Here is a 21,179-nt window from a genome sequence, read left to right on the forward strand (position 1 = left end):
AAGAAAACATTCGACAGAAGTCTGTCTGGTTGGGAAATTTAATGTTAGGAGAAGGTAAGTGACGCCAACCAAGTAAAATACAGGAAAAACACGACGTTTCGGGACCGGCTCGGCCCCTTCTTCACGGTGTGACTACGGGCGAGCGCAGCTTGGCTTTTTAAGCCCCTGTGTGGAGGACCTGCGGGTCAATGGCCGCAGCCCATGGACGTAGGATGAGGGGAGAGTCCCCAGGGAACGATTAACATTCTCTCGTGTTTGCTGTATGCGCCACGACTCGAGTAGAAGCCTCCTGCGTGGGTTAGCTTCCGTTTCCAATACAATGGTGCTGTCGAAGTCAATTGGGTGGTCACACCCTTCACAGTGTTCGGCCACGGCGCTGCGTTGACGATTCATGTGACGGACGTCCGCTTTGTGTTGGTTCATCCTTTCCGCGTCTGTGCAGCATGCCTAAGCGCTTTGCTGTGGTGAGGTTCCCAGAGGAAAACAGTGTGGCAGCTGTCCCCCTGACGTGGCTGTCAGAAGACCACTGTTCATGCCAGTGGCCAGTGACAAGAGGAGTTGACGTCCTCCACCTGGCAGAGGAGGAGGCTGACCCAGCCTCTGCTGACGGCGAGTGGCCACAGTTTCCTGTGTCTGTTGTCGCCAGGAGCCGTGAGTAATTGCATTATAGACATTATGCAATGAGGGCATAAATGATGAGTCTGCTGTTGTGGAAAGCTCACTGCCTGCCGAGAAGTTTCATTCCCAGCTGCTGCTTTGTCACATATCTGCGAAAGCAAGAGGGTGGATGCATTCTCACCCACTACATGTATAAAGTGTTGTCTTTACTTAATTTGCATTAACTCTACATGGGCAGTATGAATGTTGCATCTCGAAACCAGGGGATGGGAAGCCGCCACTTTTTGAGAACACTTGCTGCTCCCAAGGATCATAGTTTAAGGGTTTAAGACGGCGAGATCTGGTCTGTGGATGTGTCTCTGGCTTTACCATGGCTGTTTGAGGTGTTTTGGGCTGCAGAGCAAGAATCCAAAGGTCTGCTGCTAAAGAGAAGGAATAGCCATACGGCAAAAAGGCTAGTTTGCCTGCAGTTATCATGAACCAGTGCACAGGAATAAGGCTGTTGTGCATACAGGTCGTCAACAAAAATGCTTTGAAAAATGAATAATCGGAGGAAAGGATATTTTCTAGTTATACCTATGTTTACAACATTTACTGAGGCACTTAAGCCTCTTCTTCCTTTTGCCGTCGAGATTGTTTTGCACAGCAATGTACTGCAGGCAAGCTTTTCTCGATAGATGTGTGCTCAACAGTGCAGTGAATGTTCACATGTCCACTCTCAAGGAGGGACATGCAGATTATAAAATCAAACCTCGACTGGGTACCCTGTTTGATGCCGGGCCATGGACAACTATGTAGGCTACTGCCTCGACATCTTCACATTTCCATTGCTGTAAACACTGACAGTATAGGTCAAATGTTTAAGGGAATACCCCAAGGTGGAGTAAATTTGTAATAAGGGAGTAATTACTCATTGGCATCCACCCGAGCGCAGCCATAAGGCCACAAAGGAAAGCTATACAGTTTTCTCAGAAACTTCGTAGTTAAAGAAAAACTACTTTAAATACGAAGTTTCTGAGAAAGCTGTACAGCTTTCCTTTGTAGCCGTATGGCTGCGTGTGGGTGGATGCCAGTGAGTAATTACTCCCTTATTACTGACAGTATAGCAAGTGGGATGCTGTTGCAGCGAGCACGCTCCATCCACTGTGGGGACGCCTTCGTCCCCTGCGTTCACTTTCCCGCACTGCACCCCACTGTTGTTAGCTGCCCCGGAAAAGCACTCCCTTTAGTTTGGTTACTCTAGCTAACAGGGGAGGGCGCTCGCGTCGCAGCGACAGCAGCGCCACGGATGGCGTGTTTGGCCGCTCGCGCGCGGGGGAAGGCTAGGTCTCTTCTCTCTGGGATCGGGAAGCGAGCAGACGTTTCGCTCGCAGCTTCGCTCTTCGTCGACGGGCGCCTCTTGGCCGGAACTTACTCCCGCCGAGCCCGTCCCGCTCGACCTCGGAGTTTATCCCTTTGCCCTACCGTGGGCGGACGTTCGCTCGTAGCCGTGCTGGTGAGTCGGACATCCTAGATTCCTCAGTGTATTTTGTTGCTAGCTGGCGTTATTGTTGCTATAGCAATAAATGCCTTGTTTGTGTCAGCCATTGTGTCGTTCCTTTGTTCCCGTAGAGCACGGCCCGCCGTGGTCGGCATGCGCTCGGTAGCGTACGCGACCACGGGGTGGGGTCCGCGCGGCTTTGAACTGTGTCAGCCGCGCTTAAACGGGGAGAACGTTTATATCTCCCCGATTTCAACCCCACATCTGGCAGCCCAACGTGGGGCCTGCTCTTGGAACATTGGACGACAGTCTGTTCGGTTCGAGGAACGCTCTTTGTCCGGACTTCTTGAGGAAAAACACAGCGCACTCTTAAGACACGGACAAAGAAAGGCAAGACGATACAGCGCTTTGTCCGTGTCTTAAGAGTGCGCTGTGTTTTTCCTCAAGATGAACTACCAACTAGCCCGCTCTTCCACCCTTGTCCGGACTTGACAAGTGCTAGGCCTAGAGTGAATTTTGATCGCTAGGACCTGCGGCATGCTTTCTTGAGTGCGAGGTGTATTGCGCTGCAGCATGTTTGAACTTTTCGACATGCTCAGCATGTTTTTTTTGTGAAGTTTTCTTCCTGGAGTTTCTTCAAGAACCACTTGGTCCGCATCGAGGGAGCGCGAGGCCTAGCGCCCGCGGAGTTGCCGAGCCCGAAGCGAGTGAGTACGGAAGCCGCGTGGGTGGTCCGAGTTTTCTGTATATATTTTCTCGCTGTCTCTTTTTCGACTCTGGGAGTCGCGGCTCTGGGAGCCGGGTGGCCTGGGGCCACGGGTGCCGTAACGAGCTCGCTGGTATTGCAGCTCGGCACCGGGCGTTCCGACACCGTCCGATACGGTGGGCGCCGATCACTCAGCAGCTGCTTCGTGCAGTGAGCGGGGAGGACCACCCCACAACGCTGATGTCTCCTCGCGGCTGCGCGCACGAAACCCGTTTCGGGTCTTTCTTTTGTTGGGGGTCGTCGACCTTCACAGTGGTAGTGAGGCCTAAGGCTATTCATAGCTGCCTGCACCTTGTCAAAAGTGACACGACCACCGGACCGTGGTGTTGAGAGGGGGCGCACTTTGCTGGCCGCCTGTTTTTTTTTAACCTCGCATGAACCGAGCATTCTCGTTCAACTCAAGAAAGGGCTTTGTTCACTCGAACTTTGCGTTGCACAGCCGCCCGTCACGTTTTGCTAGCGAGTTGAGCATTGAGCCACGTGGCCCTTGTGTACGCCGTTTCTCCTCCCGTGACCTACGTTAAAGGCATGCGGAGTGTGTTTTGGCAATCTTTCAGATCCAGTGGAGCCACTCCGGCTTGCTGGCGTGTGCACATCGTCTCGCTGCCGCCTGCTGCGACGGAGCGGCCTGTATCCTGTTCGCCGCATCCATCCGGGGCAGCCGTGGCGAGACCAGACAGCAGCCACCTCCGGCTGCTGCTGCCCTGGCGACTACTGCGGAACCTTGGCCTGCAGTGGTCAACCGGCCCTCCTCTTCGCGGGCCTGCGGGCACATAGCCCGCGGGCCATGCGAGTCGTCCCAGCGGAGACCTTCACGCCGCTTTCGGAATACCGCGGAAGACTGCGTGCACCCTGTCGGCGTGACCTCCGCTGCACGACCTGCCTCAAGTGCATGAAGACCAGGAGACTCCTCCATAGCATGTAACTTGCAGGCGCATGGGTCTATTTAAGGTTGGGCGGATGTGGGGACGCCTTCGTCCCCTGCGTTCACTTTCCCGCACTGCACCCCACTGTTGTTAGCTGCCCCGGAAAAGCACTCCCTTTAGTTTGGTTACTCTAGCTAACAGGGGAGGGCGCTCGCGTCGCAGCGACAGCAGCGCCACGGATGGCGTGTTTGGCCGCTCGCGCGCGGGGGAAGGCTAGGTCTCTTCTCTCTGGGATCGGGAAGCGAGCAGACGTTTCGCTCGCAGCTTCGCTCTTCGTCGACGGGCGCCTCTTGGCCGGAACTTACTCCCGCCGAGCCCGTCCCGCTCGACCTCGGAGTTTATCCCTTTGCCCTACCGTGGGCGGACGTTCGCTCGTAGCCGTGCTGGTGAGTCGGACATCCTAGATTCCTCAGTGTATTTTGTTGCTAGCTGGCGTTATTGTTGCTATAGCAATAAATGCCTTGTTTGTGTCAGCCATTGTGTCGTTCCTTTGTTCCCGTAGAGCACGGCCCGCCGTGGTCGGCATGCGCTCGGTAGCGTACGCGACCACGGGGTGGGGTCCGCGCGGCTTTGAACTGTGTCAGCCGCGCTTAAACGGGGAGAACGTTTATATCTCCCCGATTTCAACCCCACATCTGAAATCGGATGTGGGATATACAGATATCCCTCGCCTGCCCGCGCCGAGTCACGAGACGAGAGCGCACGCCGCAGGGAATGGGGAGAGGAGGGCACCCGGCAACTCTCCTCACTCTCAGCTCGGACGTGACGTCACGCCTACGCTCTGGCGTCTTAGGAACGGGGTGAACGACCCCTCTTGGTTGCAACCGGTTGCTCAAGGGGGTGCAATGTCGTAGGGGTTTAAGGAGAGCTCACGCGGGAACAAAGGCTGTCTAGTCTCTCCTCTCGCGGTGGTGACTGCCCGATTGCCCCGCCGACCCCGTCTCCTGCCCGCGCCCTCCCGGATTATCCAACGCCAGTCGACGACGACTTGGTAAGCTGCTGAACCTTCTATTATCGGATAGAACATTCTTCCGCAGTGTGCTTTGCCTTGCGCTAGGTAAATAAACGGTTTCCTAGCGTACTCTGTTCGTTGCCTACTTCGTCCGAACCCGCCGTGGCTGTGACTTTGCGCCACGGGTTGGGGACACGAGAACGCCCGCGCATAGCTGGCACGGAAGCGCGCCTTCCAGGCCGGCTGCACGCGAGTGACCCCATAGCTTGGCACCCGAACGTGGGGCGAACTAGGCATTGAGCAGTGTACTTTGTTGGAGCGAACGACTGTCGACGCGCTAACAAAGGATGGCAGCTGATAGGCCTGACTTCCAGTCTTTGTTCATGCTGTCAGAGCTAGCGGCACAGAGCCAGGGCTCCCTACTTGACTTGCCTTTGGAAGGCGTAAATCTTGAGTGTTCCACGCGGAATAGCCGAGTTGCATTCCCGGGCGCGTCGGCAGGACTTAGGCCTGGTACGGAGGGCACCACATCGGGCACCTCGCCGCTCCGTGGTGCGAACAATGGGGCACCTACGCCTCATCATTCGACACCATCAGCGGCTGCGCCCAACTCCGGGGGCGTTAGTCCGCAGTCATCCGAGGTGCTCTTGCAGAACGCGATGCAAGTTGTGCAGAGCTTAGCGGGTATGTTGCAAAACAATTTGCAAGCCCCGGCCCAGGCACCCCGTCTTAGGTTAGACGTACCTACCTACACGGGGTACCATGACAGAACAGGGGCTAATGAGTACCTCGACCGTCTGCTGCATTATCAGCAAGCGACAGGGATTGCAGACGCCGAACTGCTCGCGCGTGTTGTGCCTGTCTCTTTGACGGAGCAAGCGGCCCGCTGGTACCGACTAACCGGTAACCGAGCGAGGACAATGGAGGAGTTTAGCGCAAGCTTCCGCGACGAATTCCTCCCCGCAAACTACGAGTGGCGTTTGAGGAGGGAGCTGGAACTCCGCACCCAGCACCCCGACGAGTCTTTGTTAGAGTACGTCCGAGCGATGGACGAACTGTATCGCCTCGCTGACCCTCGCGCCACAAACACGGAGAAAGTTGAGCGTGTCACACGACAAGCGCACCCGACTTTCGCGGCCTACCTGAGAGGAGGCAGGTTTAGAGACCTGGACGAGCTAGCAGCTGAGGCGAAGCGCATTCAGGGAGACATCCTCTCTGCGCGAGCGTATCGGCCGCCGCCACCTGCATCGCAGTCACTTGAGCCGCGCTGCGCGTGGAATGGCAGCTCAGCGCGTAGTCCGTCTAGAGCTGAAGCGACAGCACAATTTGCTGACGAGCGTGTCCCGAGGGGTTGGGAATTGTCCGACCGCGCTTTGGACCCATTCAGCTACGCGCTGCGAACAGCACACGCTGCCGCAGAGCGGAACACCTGTAGCCGAGATCGCGAGGCCGACACGCGGCCGCACGAGCGGCCCCCACGGTCCGCACCGCGAGATCGAGATCGAAACGACCGACCGGAACGTGGCGACCAGCGCCTAGCCCGTCGGAGCCCGAGCAATCGCTGCTACAGGTGTGACCAACCGGGGCACTTCGCCCGCGACTGTGGCCGCCTCCCCGCCCGTGACCAAACACAGTCGGGAAACGGCTACAGCCGCCGGTGATCGACCTTCGATCCCGCGCGGCTTACACAGAGAACCCCGGTTTATTAGCGCCTTTGGCATGTCGCGTAGGAAGTTCTGTTGACTTGCCAGCGCCGTTCATTGAGCTAACGATAGCTCGAAAGAAATTCACCGCGTTACTCGACACAGGGGCAAGCGCTTCTTTGTTCGGTGACGAAGTGCTAAACCACCTCCGCCAGAACAAAATCCGGTTGAGAGAGTGCGATACCACTTTTCGCCTCGCGAGCGGCACAGCGCAATCAAGCGGTGCAGCTAGGATAGTGGTTCGCTGGGAAAGACGCGTGCGGCGACAACGCCTCGTTCATCTTCCCTGTTTATCCGTTCCTGTAATTCTTGGTCGAGACTTCCTAGCCAAGACAGGCATTGTGATAGACATAGCCAGCGGAGGCTATCGAGAGCGCACCACCGGCGCCTTGAAGCTTTTTGCAAAAGCGCCCGCGGCCTCGCAGTCAATTACGGCTCCGAACGCGGAGCTAGCGGGGAGTGACCGTGGAAAATCACCCCCGCCGGCCCGGAAACAAGCATGCGAGCGGACAGTCGCCGCTGAAAGAGGGCCCACAGAAAATGTTGTCGCGGTAGAAAGCTGTTCTACCGTGCCAGGGAGGGCAATGCACCCTTTGTTGTCGGAGGTGAACAGCGTATCGGAGAGGGAGAAGGCACGCTTGTCATCTCTCCTCTACGAATTCAACGCGACATTCACGGACCGGCCTGGCCTGACTACACTAGTAAGGCACAGAATAGACACGGGTGATGCACTGCCTTGGAAGTGCAATCCTAGACCAATCAGCTTGGCTAAGAGAAAAGCACTAGACGGCGCCTTAGACGAACTTATCGATACTGGCGTTGTTGAGAGGTCTAACAGCCCTTGGGGCTTCCCGGTAGTCTTAGTTCCAAAGAAAGACGATACATATCGGCTTTGCGTGGACTACCGCAGACTGAATGAGGTTACGAGAAAGGATGCGTACCCTCTACCAACCATTTCTTCCCTAGTGTCCAACCTAGGTGGGGCGAAGTACTTTACTACGCTCGATGCTAGCCGCGGATACTTTCAGGTTGAAATGGATGAGCGTGATAAGGAGAAGACTGCCTTCACTTGTCACAGAGGTCTTTTCCAATTCAAGAGAATGTCTTTTGGCTTGGTAGGAGCACCCGCTACTTATCAGCGCCTAATGGACCGTGTTCTGGGAGATGCGAAGTGGCACCACGCGCTCGCATACCTAGACGACATCGTGGTGTACTCGAAAACGTTCGAGGAACACCTGCGCCACTTGAGGGACATCCTAGAGAGGCTGAGGTCCGCGGGAATCACTTTGAACCCGAAGAAGGCGCAGATCGCCGCGACCCGAATAACACTGTTGGGGTTCACGATCGACAAAGGCCGCATTCTGCCGTGCGAGGATAAACTCGAGGCTTTGCTTACGTTTCCGTCGCCGTCAGATCTAGCTGGTCTCAGACGCTTCCTGGGAATGGCGAACTTTTATCGCCAGTTCATCCCGGATTGCGCCGCGCTGCAGGCACCTTTGACAAAGCTTTTGAAAAAGGGCGAGCGCTGGAGTTGGGGTCCCGAGCAAGAGGCTGCACTGCGCAACCTCGTTAAGGTGCTCGCGGACACGGCTGAGTTGCAGCTACCCGACCTAAACAGGGAGTTTGTGATTCAAACCGACGCAAGCGACCTGGGCTTAGGAGCAGTGTTGCTTCAGGAGCATGAAGGCGTCCTCCGACCGGTAGCGTTCGCGAGCCGCTCACTGACGCCGGCAGAGAGGAACTACTCGGTGACAGAGAAGGAATGTCTCGCGATAGTTTTTGCTCTGCGGAAGTTCGACTACTACGTCGACGGGGTGGCATTTGTGATCGAGACGGATCACATGGCGCTCACCTGGCTGAGACGACTCAGCGAGCCGAGCGGCCGCCTGGCGCGTTGGGCCCTGTTGCTGCAGCGCTACGACTTTACCGTGCGCTACCGCAGAGGGAAGAACAACGCCGTGGCTGACGCACTCTCGCGAGCGCCTGTCCAGAGCGAGGAAGGTCACGCGACCGACCACCCGACAGAGAGAGAGAGTGAGGGTTTGTCCCCAGCCGTAGCCGATGTAAGGGACGCGGACCGACCGTTGACCCCAGGCGAGAGCGTGAACCACGTGGACTACGCGAGTTCCGTGGGGATCGCGTTCAGCAGAAAGGAGCTGCTCGAAGCTCAGCAGATGGATTCATTTTGTCGAAAAGTGTTCGACGGGCTCAGGGAGCCGGGCGGCCGGGCCGCCGCGCACACGGGGACAGCTGGTTTTGCTGTCGGTGCGGAGCGCTTGGAAACAGCTGGTAGTGCTGTGAGCGCGCTGGATTCTTATCTGCTGGATTCCGACGGCGTCCTGCTGAGGTATATCCCCTCCGAGAACGACACAAGTGAGGCGTTCAAGGTGGTGATACCGCGAGTGTTGAGAGCGGCACTGTTACGCTACTTTCATGACTCGTGCATCGCTGGGCATGCAAGCGGCCCCAAGACTTACATTAAGTTGTGTCGCTTTGCTACCTGGCTTGGCATGAAAAGGGACGTAACACGCTACGCCCGCTCGTGCCATGTGTGCCAAAGCGTGAAGCCCCGGGGTGGACGACCGCCCGGCCTCATGCAGCCGATTAACAGCCAGACTCCCTGGCAAATCGCGGCGTGTGACATCATGGGACCGTATCCCACGACACCGAGTAGGAACAAGTTCCTGCTGGTGGTCACGGATCACTTCAGCAAGTGGGTTGAACTTTTCCCCCTTAGAAAGCTGACGGCACGAGTGATCATGGAGAAGCTGATGGACGTATTCACCAGGTTCGGTTTCCCAGAGCAGCTGATAACGGACAACGCGTCCTACTTCACTGCGAAGGTGTTCGTAGATTCGTGCGCTGCACTCGGCATTAAGCACAAGAAAACGACCACCTATCATGCTCAGTCGAACCCCACGGAACGAGTCAACCGCAACATTAAGCACATGCTTGTCGCGTACTCTGAGAGGCACAAAGATTGGGACTCCTATCTGCCAGAGATCGCGTTCGCTTTGCGTTCGACCGTTAACCGCTCGACTGGGTATGCGCCGTCTTCTCTCAATCTGGGTAGAGAGCTGCTAAATCCGATGGACCGGGTTCTAACGGACAGCAGGAAGACGCCAGTCGCTTCGTCAGCACGAGCTGAATACGCGACGCAGCTGCGCGCTAAGATGACGGAGGCCTTACACAAGGCTCGCCGAAACCTGAGCACTGCTAGGGCGCAGCAGAAAGCACAGTACGACCGCTCGCGCCGGGATGTTCACTACGAAGTGGGCGATCTGGTGCTTCGGCGCCAACACGTTCTCAGCGATGCTAGCAGACAGTTCGCGGCCTCGTTGGCGCCGAAATGGATCGGGCCGTTTCGCGTGCGAGAGAAGCTTTCCTCGCTCGTTTACAGGCTCGAGGACTTGCGGTCGAAACCGACAGGCGGACCGGTGCACGTATGCGACCTGAAACGTTACGTGCAGCGAGATGAGTGGGTCCAGGACACAGCCCGACCCGCGCCGCAGTCGGAGAACGAGCGCTGCGATCAGCCGGCGAACTCCGCGTCCCGCTATAACTTGCGCCGTAGGCAGAAATAAAATCTGCCTGCGCGGACTAGAGCGAGGGCGCAGACCGACACGCAGTCTCGTCAAATGCATGAACGTACGGGCCGCTCATGCCGATCAATGTTACGTAAGACTTACTTGCGTTAACCCTCATGACTCTCGTGAGGGCCTAACAGCTACGTAGCACGCGCTGCGGGAGTTGGTTACATCTGCGTTGACCTCTTTCAGCGCAGATGGAAAAGAAGCAGGGCGCATCAGAACGACATCGTTCGCCACTACCACCAACCATCTAGAGCCACCATCCAGCTTCGGCAACGCGCCGCGCCCATGGCCCGCCGCTACGCCCAGCCCACGACCTGAAGCCGCCTCCCTGCTGCAGCCAGGCGTCCCTGCTACCTGCCACGCCGCATCGGAGCCAACCGCCTGCCTACCGACTGTACGCCGCCGTACCCGCCTACACAAGAGCAAGCTGGCCAAAAACAAGAGCGCTGCCGAGACCCTTATTACCACCTCAACCCTGGGCCCTCACCAGCTGATCAAGTATGCCAGGGCGGCCCAACCGCGGCCTCTACCATGAAAGCGTCGCGGCCCTCGCCTCTGAAGCCACCTGACCCAGTCTCTCAGAGCGGCGCAGCCACGGACCTGGCCTCCAAGCAGTCGAAGCCGATGCCACGGAGGCGGTCAACCACCTTCACCGGAGCGGTGCAAGCGCGGGTAATCGGAGGACGGCGACCGGTGGCAAGCTAACGTTTGGCATCGGAATTGACATCGGCATCTTGCGGGTGGCCAAGCCTACGGACCAGCTGATCGGTGCGGGCGTGGCGCGGACATCAACAAGTGTACCAGCGGGAGCCGAAGAACTTCGATCCCTGGATGGCGAAGAAGATTAAGTAACGTTGCGCCCGCTTCTCTGTCCGGGAGGCTTCTTAAAGAGGGGAGGATGTGGGATATACAGATATCCCTCGCCTGCCCGCGCCGAGTCACGAGACGAGAGCGCACGCCGCAGGGAATGGGGAGAGGAGGGCACCCGGCAACTCTCCTCACTCTCAGCTCGGACGTGACGTCACGCCTACGCTCTGGCGTCTTAGGAACGGGGTGAACGACCCCTCTTGGTTGCAACCGGTTGCTCAAGGGGGTGCAATGTCGTAGGGGTTTAAGGAGAGCTCACGCGGGAACAAAGGCTGTCTAGTCTCTCCTCTCGCGGTAGTGACTGCCCGATTGCCCCGCCGACCCCGTCTCCTGCCCGCGCCCTCCCGGATTATCCAACGCCAGTCGACAACGACTTGGTAAGCTGCTGAACCTTCTATTATCGGATAGAACATTCTTCCGCAGTGTGCTTTGCCTTGCGCTAGGTAAATAAACGGTTTCCTAGCGTACTCTGTTCGTTGCCTACTTCGTCCGAACCCGCCGTGGCTGTGACTTTGCGCCACGGGTTGGGGACACGAGAACGCCCGCGCATAGCTGGCACGGAAGCGCGCCTTCCAGGCCGGCTGCACCCGAGTGACCCCATACCACAGAGCCTGGAACATTGCTTGAGCTGCACTATAGGTTTCAACGCAGTTCAGAGCAGCCCCAGGAAACATTCAGCTTGAGCTTTCATTTGTATAGTTTTGAAAGTTGCCGAAATTTTGCTGATCATATCCTGATTTATGCAGTTCTTTTTCTGAACACTACCTCACTTTTTGCAAGCCCCGTACGGCTGTCGTAAGCAGTGAAACCATAGCACAAAAGAAAACAAAGCAATCATTGTCTTACAGGAACAAAATGAGCATGAATGCAGTGAGTTTGAACGAATACAAAGTTTTACTTCAGTAGCAACATATGAAAAGGCTGTAAAGTAACTCACTAAGAATGATGACACGCTTTGATGCAAGCTGCTTTGTTGCTATGCCATTCACCCATCTGCTGGTAAAGTAATTATACATAGCTGTACAAGGACTTGTCATCTGCAAAGTGAAGTGATTTCTCGAGAAGACAAAGCAATTTAGCGATGCGAGTGCATCACATTCAGCGCAGCATTCTGCCAGATGCAGTTTGTAAGGATCGGTGCCATCACACATTTCAATTTTCAGTTGGAAACATAGTAGACTTGGTCTCGTGAGCTTTTCAAGCTACAAAGGACCAAGCACATGCACCTTTTATTTTGTCATACTGCTTAAAGTAAACTGAATTAAGACATCAAGCTGCATCACAGTGGTAAACAGCTATGCATCCAGACTAGGGCGTTCTCAAATATAGCAAGTGCTTGCTTTGCGAGCCTGAACTGTCAACATGTGCGAGTGATGTATAGGCCATTGCCAGTTCCTTCTTGGGTTTTTATTCTTCAAAAAGTGGTTGGAGTTGAGCGTAATAGATGAGCTGAATTCCAAAACAGTGTGTGGCAGATGCCTTGGGCTGGGCTGCACTGTGTTTCGTTTTCAAACAGTGATCAGTCCTTTTTTTGGCATTTCATGTTAAGAGTTCCAATGAGGTCTGTTGAGGAAAAAAGTTAAATTTTTCAATCCGGTGTCCTTGTAAATAAGTGAAGTTCTTTGCTCCCGAATAAAAATCAGTTCTAAAATAGGAAACAAACTGGATAGAGTTGTCGCTTTGAGGAGTATTTGTGTAATACTTGAATGCAAAATGGGGAAAGCATGCGGACTACATATAATCTGCAGCGATGTTATTGTTCACCAGCCCAATCATGGATCTCTTTTAGAAAAGCAAGAAAAGTTAGAAAAGTTGATCATAGATGTGCCGGATTCCTGTGGATAGTTTAACTCATCAATATGTAGTGCTCTTTTTCTTTTTTTTGAACTTGAGGTTAGTCACAGGCATCATGCAGCAATAAGTTTCTCTTTCACGCTTTGGTTTAGGGCAAACTCAAAAGCCGTGTGTGTACCATGTGATTTCAGTGCACATTAAAGGTGGTGGAAATTATTTCAGAGCCTTCCACTACGCTGTCTTTCACATCTTATGTGCAGCTTTGGGAACGACAATAAAGCCACACATAACTGTTCCTGGTAGCTCTTGGTTTGTGTATTGTAGCTGGAGCAAGCAATGATTGTTTTCGAAACTTTTACCAGCGCTGCAACTGGGGACAGGGAACAAGGAGAGACGGAAGGACGAGCGCTACTAACAACTGGCGCTACTAGCAGTCAGCAGCGCTTCTCCTTCCATCTCTCCTTGTTCCCTGTCCCCAGTTGCAGCGCTGGTAAAAGTTTTAAATATGACCCAACCAGCTCAAATCTCTGTGAAACAATGATTACAAGAAATACTCTAAGCTTAGGGAGTGGTTTGGAATACGGGCAATTATCTTTCTTCGCTTCTTTCACCCCCTTTATCCCTTCCCTTACGGCACCGTCGGGTGTCCACTGAGATATGTGAGACAGTTACTGTGCAGTTTCCTTTCCTCAAAACCAATTTTTATTTTTGTTTTGTATGTGGCACTTCATTGCCCATGTGTGTGCGTGCGTGTGTGTGTGTGTGTACTCTCCCCAGGGCTGTACTGTTCTTTTAAATCACAAACACGCATTCCTCTCAGGCTTTGCACTGGATACCTGAAAGAGCATACCATCTGTGCCAGTGCATTAATGCCTAGAATTTTATGTTGTAATTTCTTGTTTTATCAGTGTTTGTGAGGCGTTTGGATGCTTTTTGACGTCCAAGTGTAGTCTGACTTTTGCTTGCACTCAGATGTATCTTAATCAGGGGTTGACCTAGCAAGAGCCCAGGCTTTTGCTTTTGTGTTCTGTACGAGTACTGCCTCATGTGAGTACTGCCTCATGTCTGTCGGTGTGTCACTGCCATGTCCTTTGATTTTGTGGAAAATGCCGCTTTCAGCATACCTAAGATTTTCCCTTTTTTTCAGGCACCTACTTGAACGCAGAGAGAAAAGTCAAGCGATACCAATACAACTCTGCAGTAGAGAGCTCTGCAGTTTCTGGTAATTGAAAACATTTAAATTTATAAATAAATTAATGGAGGAAGAGTATCTCAGAGAAAAAGAATGACCATATTTACTCGCATAATAGGCGCACTTTTTTTTTCAGAAGGTCTGGCTCAAAGTTCAGGGTGCGCCTAACTCGGGGTAAAATTTCAGAAAATTTTTCGTCTGGCATTCTCGCACTTTAAAACTGAACGTACCATATAAACGCACACGTGTAAGGGCCTTACCATGGTCTCCCGAAGGAAAGATTAAATTTAAAAAAAAAAGCTTTTTGTGGCTGTCGAAGGCACGGGTACAGCAACTAGAATTCTAGGCACTGTAGCACGGGATCTGTGGTAGCGTGTTAGTTTATTGTAATTGTAGCTTTCGTGTGCCACAGCAGAGCGGTGCAATTTTTCCACAATGGACAAGCACCTTAATAGGTACACGGCTGGGAGTTTGCTCTCAAACACAGGAAGTGTGCAGCGGTCCTGAAATCGACGTAGCTGAGAAATGCAGCAGTTGCGACTGGGCGTGCCTAAATTTTCGTATGTGACTACAAGTGCCGTGGTTTTCGTGGGCTGAAGTCGGGAAGGTTTCCAGCTGGAGATGAAGCTTTCCAAACAGACATTTAAAGTGAGCATCCCTGTAAACTGCGTGTGGCTGTTCCATGCGATGTCGTTGTACGTGCTGTGGGTCCGCAGCAGCTGCGACGGCAGTAGCTCCAGTGAGGACTAGTAGTCAGTCCAGCTGTTAAAATAAGCTCGGGTTGTGGAAAGTGCACGAGTGTCTTCTTTTTTCTTCACCCGAGATGGGGGAGGCGGGAGGGCGTCGGCTTGCAGTTGTGTAAATACAGTATTGATCAAGTGCAAAGTTCTGGGTGCGCCTATTATGCGAGTAAATACGGTATTTATGAAGTCTCAGTTACGAGATCTTCATGGAACATGTGGTTCTGTGTGCCGATTCCAGTTATGCCATTTAATGCTATGTAAAAGAAGCCCTTGTGCATATGATTACTATGTTGCAAGGTTTTTGTCTGAAGCTTTTAAGATTATTTTACTGCTCCAAACTTGCTTAAATGGATGTCATTAATTTGTCGTGACAGCAAGGAATGTAATAAGGGCAAATTTATCACCTTGCTAATCGCATAACTTGTGGAAATGGAACCAAGAACTTCCTTTCTCATTTCTAAACTGACCACTTGAAAACCTTGACAGAAATTTTATGACAGCCAGCATGACGTATTACTCGTATTGCATTGTTTACAAGGCAGTGGTATGCATTTTGTAAGTTGCCTGCAGTGAAGATTTCTTTAAAGCCAATGAGAACAACATTGCATTGCATATACTGTAAAAGCTTGTTAATTTGAACCTCAATGGACCAAGAACATAAATAGTTTAAATGTCTAATGACCTTGAAAAAACTTCAGAAGTTCTTCCATGACAATAAACTTATTTTGTAAGACTGGGTGATGGGTTCCCAGCTTTTCAGATAACAGCTTGGCACTGACTAGTTTTTCATGTTTCCATTAATGATTTATTTTGGGCAAACTTTTGAGAGTATTTAAGTAGAATTGCTCAAGATCACAAGGGCCTTCCTGGCATACTGTGCGGTTCAACACGGTGCGCTGCACTGCTGCTGTGTCAAACCCCTCACAAGTGGCACCGTCAGCGGTGAGAAGACTTCACTGCACAAACAGCAAATGGCACATGACAAGCGCACAGTTTCAGCTACTCTCGAAAGCTACTCTGCAGCATGGAATTCATCTTGCCATGCCAGTCATTCCGGTTCGATATAATATAACAATTCCTTCCTGAATTGGTTCCACTTTTGACTTTCCCATCCTTTGCCATTCACTGGAGTGACACCATGCCCTAGACTTCAACAAATAACCAAGAGTGAATGAGGGGCGTGGCGTCTCTACAACCAATGAGCATATGGGGAAATTCAAAAATGGATTGGGATTGGTTTGGGAATCATTATATTATACCACCCCTGTGTGTTGCCTTCAGTCAGGGGCCCGTTCAAATAAACCGGGGCAATACCCATAGCATCTGAATTAATCATCGGTATGGCGCCATAGACATACTGTATTTACTCAAATGTAACGCGACCACGATGGTAACACAGTGGTCGACTTTGTGTACACAAAACAGGAAAAAAAGAGTGTGTGATAGTGATGTGAGAAACGAGGCTGAAGTTCGACAGAGATTTACTAGCAAGTATAAAAAAAAAGAAATGGCTTTCCTGTGGCTCATTTTCATAGAAAATTAAGGACATGCCTGTACAGGAGTTACTACCAGCGTTACCACGGGAAAGTTTTGCGTGCCCCTTTTGTCATGAGAGTAGTGAAAAAGATCAGATAAGACCAATATGATAATCAAGGATTCCCGCCATGCTGTCGCTATGTCAACTTCTTTTCAAAACTGAAACTTCTCGCAGTCTTTCAACCACGAGGGTGAGCCTTCCGAATGCCAGTGGTCGTCCTTGGCAGCATTTAAAAGAGCTATCATCCAACGCTTCGAGCCGCTGTAAAATTTCGTGAATTTGATGCTAGCGAAAAGTCTGTCAGGAACGGAGAAGAGCAGCGAGGGCACCTTTTCGGGCGCAACAGCAGCATTAAGCTTTCCGTGCTCCGGAATCTGATCACTAGCGTTAGCTTGTGACATCAGTGGTTCTGCAGGTGTTATAGTGTTCACTGAACTTTAAGAGAGCAAAACAATGGCCTTTACAACCTTGTGTGTTGTACTGTTTCCTCTGGAAGGTGCATGGAATTTGCGCTCAGTGTGCTAGGGAGCCATCTCTGGTGAATAGGTTCTCGCTGCTTTGCTGCTACTCTGATATGTGAGGTGCCGTGCCGCCGCCTCAGCTAAGTACTTGTGGCTCAGACTTTCTGTTGGTAAGCCAATGCGGTATTCTAACTTCATTCTTGTTCTTTTTTTTCGTTTCCTGAACTTTGGGACTAACTTGTCCTGCACCTTCAACAAACATTTGCATAAATTAGGCATAGTGTAAATTTTTCTTTTAATTATACTCGATTATAATGCAAGGGCGGACTTTGTATTTTCACTTCTGGTTAAAAAACTCGATACATTTCAGTAAATACGGTAAAGCACCTTTGGCCAGTACTAAGTAGTAAATAGGTTTTTGAGGAAAGGAAATGGCGTAGTATCTGCCTTATATATCTCACACCTGAACCGTGCGGTAAGGATAGGGAGGAAGGTAGGAGTGAAAGAACAGAGAGAGAAAGAGATGCCGTAGTGGAGGTCTCTGGAATAATTTCGACCATCTGGGGATTTTCGACGTGCACCGACATCGCACAGCACACGGGCGCCTCTTGCATTTCAGCTCCATCAAAACGTGGCCGCTGCAGTCGGATTCGAACCTGGGTACTCCGGCTCGGTAGACCTTACCACTGAGCCGCCGCGGCGGGTAGTCTAAGTTGGCAGTTTCAATTTTCCGGGTTTCTGAGTTCAGGGGGGTCGAAACAACGAGCTTTTACTGTATTACATAAGGAGGCAGGCTTATTTTTGCATGTAATCAAATGGCATTTTTGGAATCTGCAATAAACATATGTATTCCTTAAGATTTCATAAGTGAATTCATTCACAAATTTTGGTCGAAGATCCTCTTTCTTGTAATGTGCAACGTGTATGCTTACCTGCCTTCTGTCTTCTTTAGGGGATGAATTGGCTGCCCGTTTGGAGCCTCCGGTTCAACTGCCATCGCCCCGTAAGCCATCACTAATTTTTGTGTTCAATTGTAGAGTTCAATTCTTTTCACGCAGCCTTTTGGCACTCACTTTCTTGTAAAAAGTGTGCTCATGTATTATGTTGGCAAGTGTTGGAGAGAAGTGTGAATTTGAACTAAGGGAGGGAGGAAGGACTCCATATGCTGACTGCTTTAACAAGAGGTAGTTAAGCGCCTTCATCAAATTGCAGATGAGGACAAGTTTTCCATCTCAAAAACAGTGGTCACTGTGCTGACGCTTTCCTCCCGTTTAAGTTTGCACTTATTCCTGCTCAGTTCTGCCAAAGGAAGCTTGGAAAGTTCCCCTGCCATTTACCAGTAGCACTGTTATTAATTGCAGTTTTTCACGTTGTTTGCATTGCCACTAATGCTGCATTTCTTGTTTGCCTTCAGCCTCATTCTGCAATGCCCAAAGGGATAAGGAGGGAGAGGAGCACGGGGACATTACAGAAGCTGAGGCCACCAGCCATCAGGCCGCCGCTGATCGTGAGGCTCTTAACTTTCATTACTCATATATCTGTGTCACCTTTTGGAGTACTAAAGCTTGATTTGCCAGGTTTCAAAATTTGTGCATTATGAATAGTTGCTGCTGGTGCAAACACTCGCTGCAGCATTTTTTCCCCTTTTTTTTGGACTTAGAGTTTGGAACATGTAGAGCCGATCACACACAGTTCTGTACTGCAACGAAGGCGGGAGCTGGGAGGGGAACTGACAGCACTGGCATGCTTGGCTTTCCTACAGCATTCACAGTTGTGAGCACAAGAGGAGAGACCACGCCAGTGACGATGACTGTGATTTTTCTACGTATAAGAGCGTGCCTGGAGGGAGTGTGTGGGCAGACAAACACATTTGGTCGGGTACCATATCCATATCTTGAAAACAGGTGCTGCACAGTGAGAAAGCGCTGGCACGTAGTTCTGTCTGTTTGCGTGGTCTCTCCACTTCGGTACTGGTGCAGACAGAAGTAAACGGAGCGTGCTGCACAAGAAAAAACTGTATTAGCACTGCCTCACTGAGCCAGACAAAAGCTTAAAATCGCCAGGTGCATGTGCACATCCCTAACCGGTGCGACCCTCCCATTGCTTTGCTTGCCTTGCTTTCGGCCGGTGTCAGTGTTGCACTATTGATAGTATGATCTGATGGTTGGGCCCTTTGTAGTGAGTGAGCATTTTGGAATGTGCAGACTGCTGCCTTGCTTTATCTGGGACAGCTGTAGGCATGTTTCTGCAGCAAATATCCAGTGTGTTTCGAAGTTTTGTTGCCGCTGGAACTCGACCGCGTGTCTCTGTCGACCAAATATGCTCGAAACACTAGACATGTCACCATAGTTTTCAGTTGGTTTGTAGTTACCATTTATTTTCTGCCTTGTTTTTGCGTGGCGCCAATGCAGCCAGCAATGCAAGCTCCCTGTACATCTCTCCTGCAGCACATTGCTCCTGCACTGGAGCGTGCTGTAGTTGCTGAGCTTAAAATAAGGTGAAACTCCTGCTCCTGGCGCCGGTTGTAGTGCATTCCAGCGTCGCCAGGATAGTGCTTGGTTGCAATATGTGTACTGTAAAACAGACTGATGTCTGTATATAACCCATCGCAGTTAAGCTCTCTAGCTCGGACAGAGCAGCTACAACTGCTGGCTGGAATCTCTCGTGGTTCATTTCATGATTAGTGGGTGCACATGGGTACGTGGGCCAAATCGTGCTCGGGTGGCACACACCAGTGACGCACCCGAGCTTTGCTCCGCACATGAGAGCATGATATACAGCCGACTGTCTCGGTGGCGTTAAGGTAAGGCGATAAGAGCAGGTTTCAGTGCAGGAGAGACAGGACGTATGCATTATTGCTGCTTCGGCACCCCGCAGGAGCAAGGCAAATCATCAGTGTGACTATAGTAAATGAATTCGAAACTGTGGTGGTAAATAGAGTGCTTCAAGTGTGTTTGGCGCAATTGAGTGCCCAAACAACAAAACTTCGAAACACGCAGGTTGTTTCCGGCACAAATATGCCTACAGCTGGCTCAGACAAAGCTTCTTAGTGGCAGCGTTGTCCTTGCTGGTTCTGCCATGTCAAGGCAGTGGTCAGCGCATTGTGAAATGCCTGCTCGCTACAAAGGGCGTGACAATCCCATCATAATCATCATTAGCGCAACACTGACGCTGGTCGAATGCGAGGCAAGCTAAGCAATCAGAGGGTCGCACTGGTTGAGGCCTGCATATATATGCACGTGGCAATTATTAGCACTTAGCATTAGCGTTAGATATCAGCACTTTGAGGGCACAACATATACAATGATCGCAGCATCACTGGCATAAACAGTAAAACCTAATTTAATTGGAAGTCATCAGGACTGCAAAAAATATTCTAATTAACCGGGTTTTCGAATTAACAGACCGCAGCAAAAAAAAAATGGACGCAGACAAAAATTTTGTTGCAAGAATATGCTACCTTTGTGATTACATTATAATTACCTACGAAAGGTTGACTCTCCAGCTTGTAGCCCTTGCTGGCCCTCCCCCCGAAAAAGGTCATTGCACATCCTAGCCCTGCATGCTTTGTCCCACCGCTGCATTTTGTTTTGTAGTTTCCCACTGGATGGCATCGCGGCGCACGCGAAACTGAAAGCGACAAATGTGTAACTACGCAGGAAGCCACTGGAAATAACAAGCAGAAAAGCGGTGTTCCACACTCTCATGTGGCCTCTATGACAAGCAACAAACTAAAGTACGATTCTGTAGTTGCATACTGCGGTGCGATGCACACCCTGGATATTAACGGTTGTAAATGTGCCCTTGTACTACCTACCCCTTGTCCAAGGAAGTGATCGCCAGCACAAATGAGCTGGGTAAACAGAGCACAATTTGAATTTTCTTCAGAGGAACTGATTAGCATGCGAATTAGCAGCTTTTTTTATGTAAGGAGCCCCATGCATCCTGCCGGTGAACAGGCACCAGCACGGGGTGCGTACTACCTGGTGCTCGTCCAAACAACCTTAGACACCATTAGATAGATTAACTCTGTGTGCAGGTCGATCCCGAATTTCAGAATGATCCTAATTTGAAGGTTGACCTAACCCTCCTATCATGGCGCACTACTCAAAGAAACGGCGCAGGGTGGCATTGCGTGCGAGTCAACCTGTCGCGGGCACATCAGAATGGTCGCATTGTGAAGCACACACTGACGATGTTAGGTGCAGGAGGTGCTTTGATGCCAGCACCTCTTCTAGGTGCTGTCTTGACCACGACCAGGCTGGAGATGAGCAACAAGCATGCACACCACTGCCTCTAGTTTGGCCATGTCTTGACGAAGCGTTGGGGAGCCTGTCACGTGGAAGCTGGTATTCTCGCCTGTGTTGCAGTATAACATGTCTTTTCCTCTGAAGGCGCATGCTTCAGCGGTCCACAAGTCGTAGCTGATTCATTTTTTGCTGAGAGTACTGGGACTGGGGTGCTTTGCATATTGAGCATCGGCATTACTAATCGGCAATGCTTTGCAGCGCTGCCTCGCGGCTGGAAGTGGCTGTCACTTCATCGGT

The 21,179-nt window shown here is 51.6% G+C and overlaps 1 protein-coding gene across 1 annotated transcript; it reads left to right on the top strand.

The window, feature by feature from the left end:
* The first annotated feature begins 443 nt into the window (after positions 1–443).
* LOC149357409 (uncharacterized) lies at positions 444–21,008 on the top strand. The gene is made up of 5 exons (XM_089576583.1): positions 444–651; positions 13,847–13,921; positions 17,585–17,635; positions 18,047–18,139; positions 20,871–21,008. Exons 1-5 carry the CDS (start codon positions 444–446, stop codon positions 20,930–20,932), a joined length of 489 nt encoding a protein of 162 aa, XP_089432709.1. The 3' UTR covers positions 20,933–21,008.
* The last annotated feature ends 171 nt before the right edge of the window (positions 21,009–21,179 follow it).

This window comes from Amblyomma mixtum, chromosome 3 (assembly GCF_055824585.1).
Source record: "Amblyomma mixtum isolate Tamu chromosome 3, ASM5582458v1, whole genome shotgun sequence".
NCBI lineage: Eukaryota > Metazoa > Arthropoda > Arachnida > Ixodida > Ixodidae > Amblyomma > Amblyomma mixtum.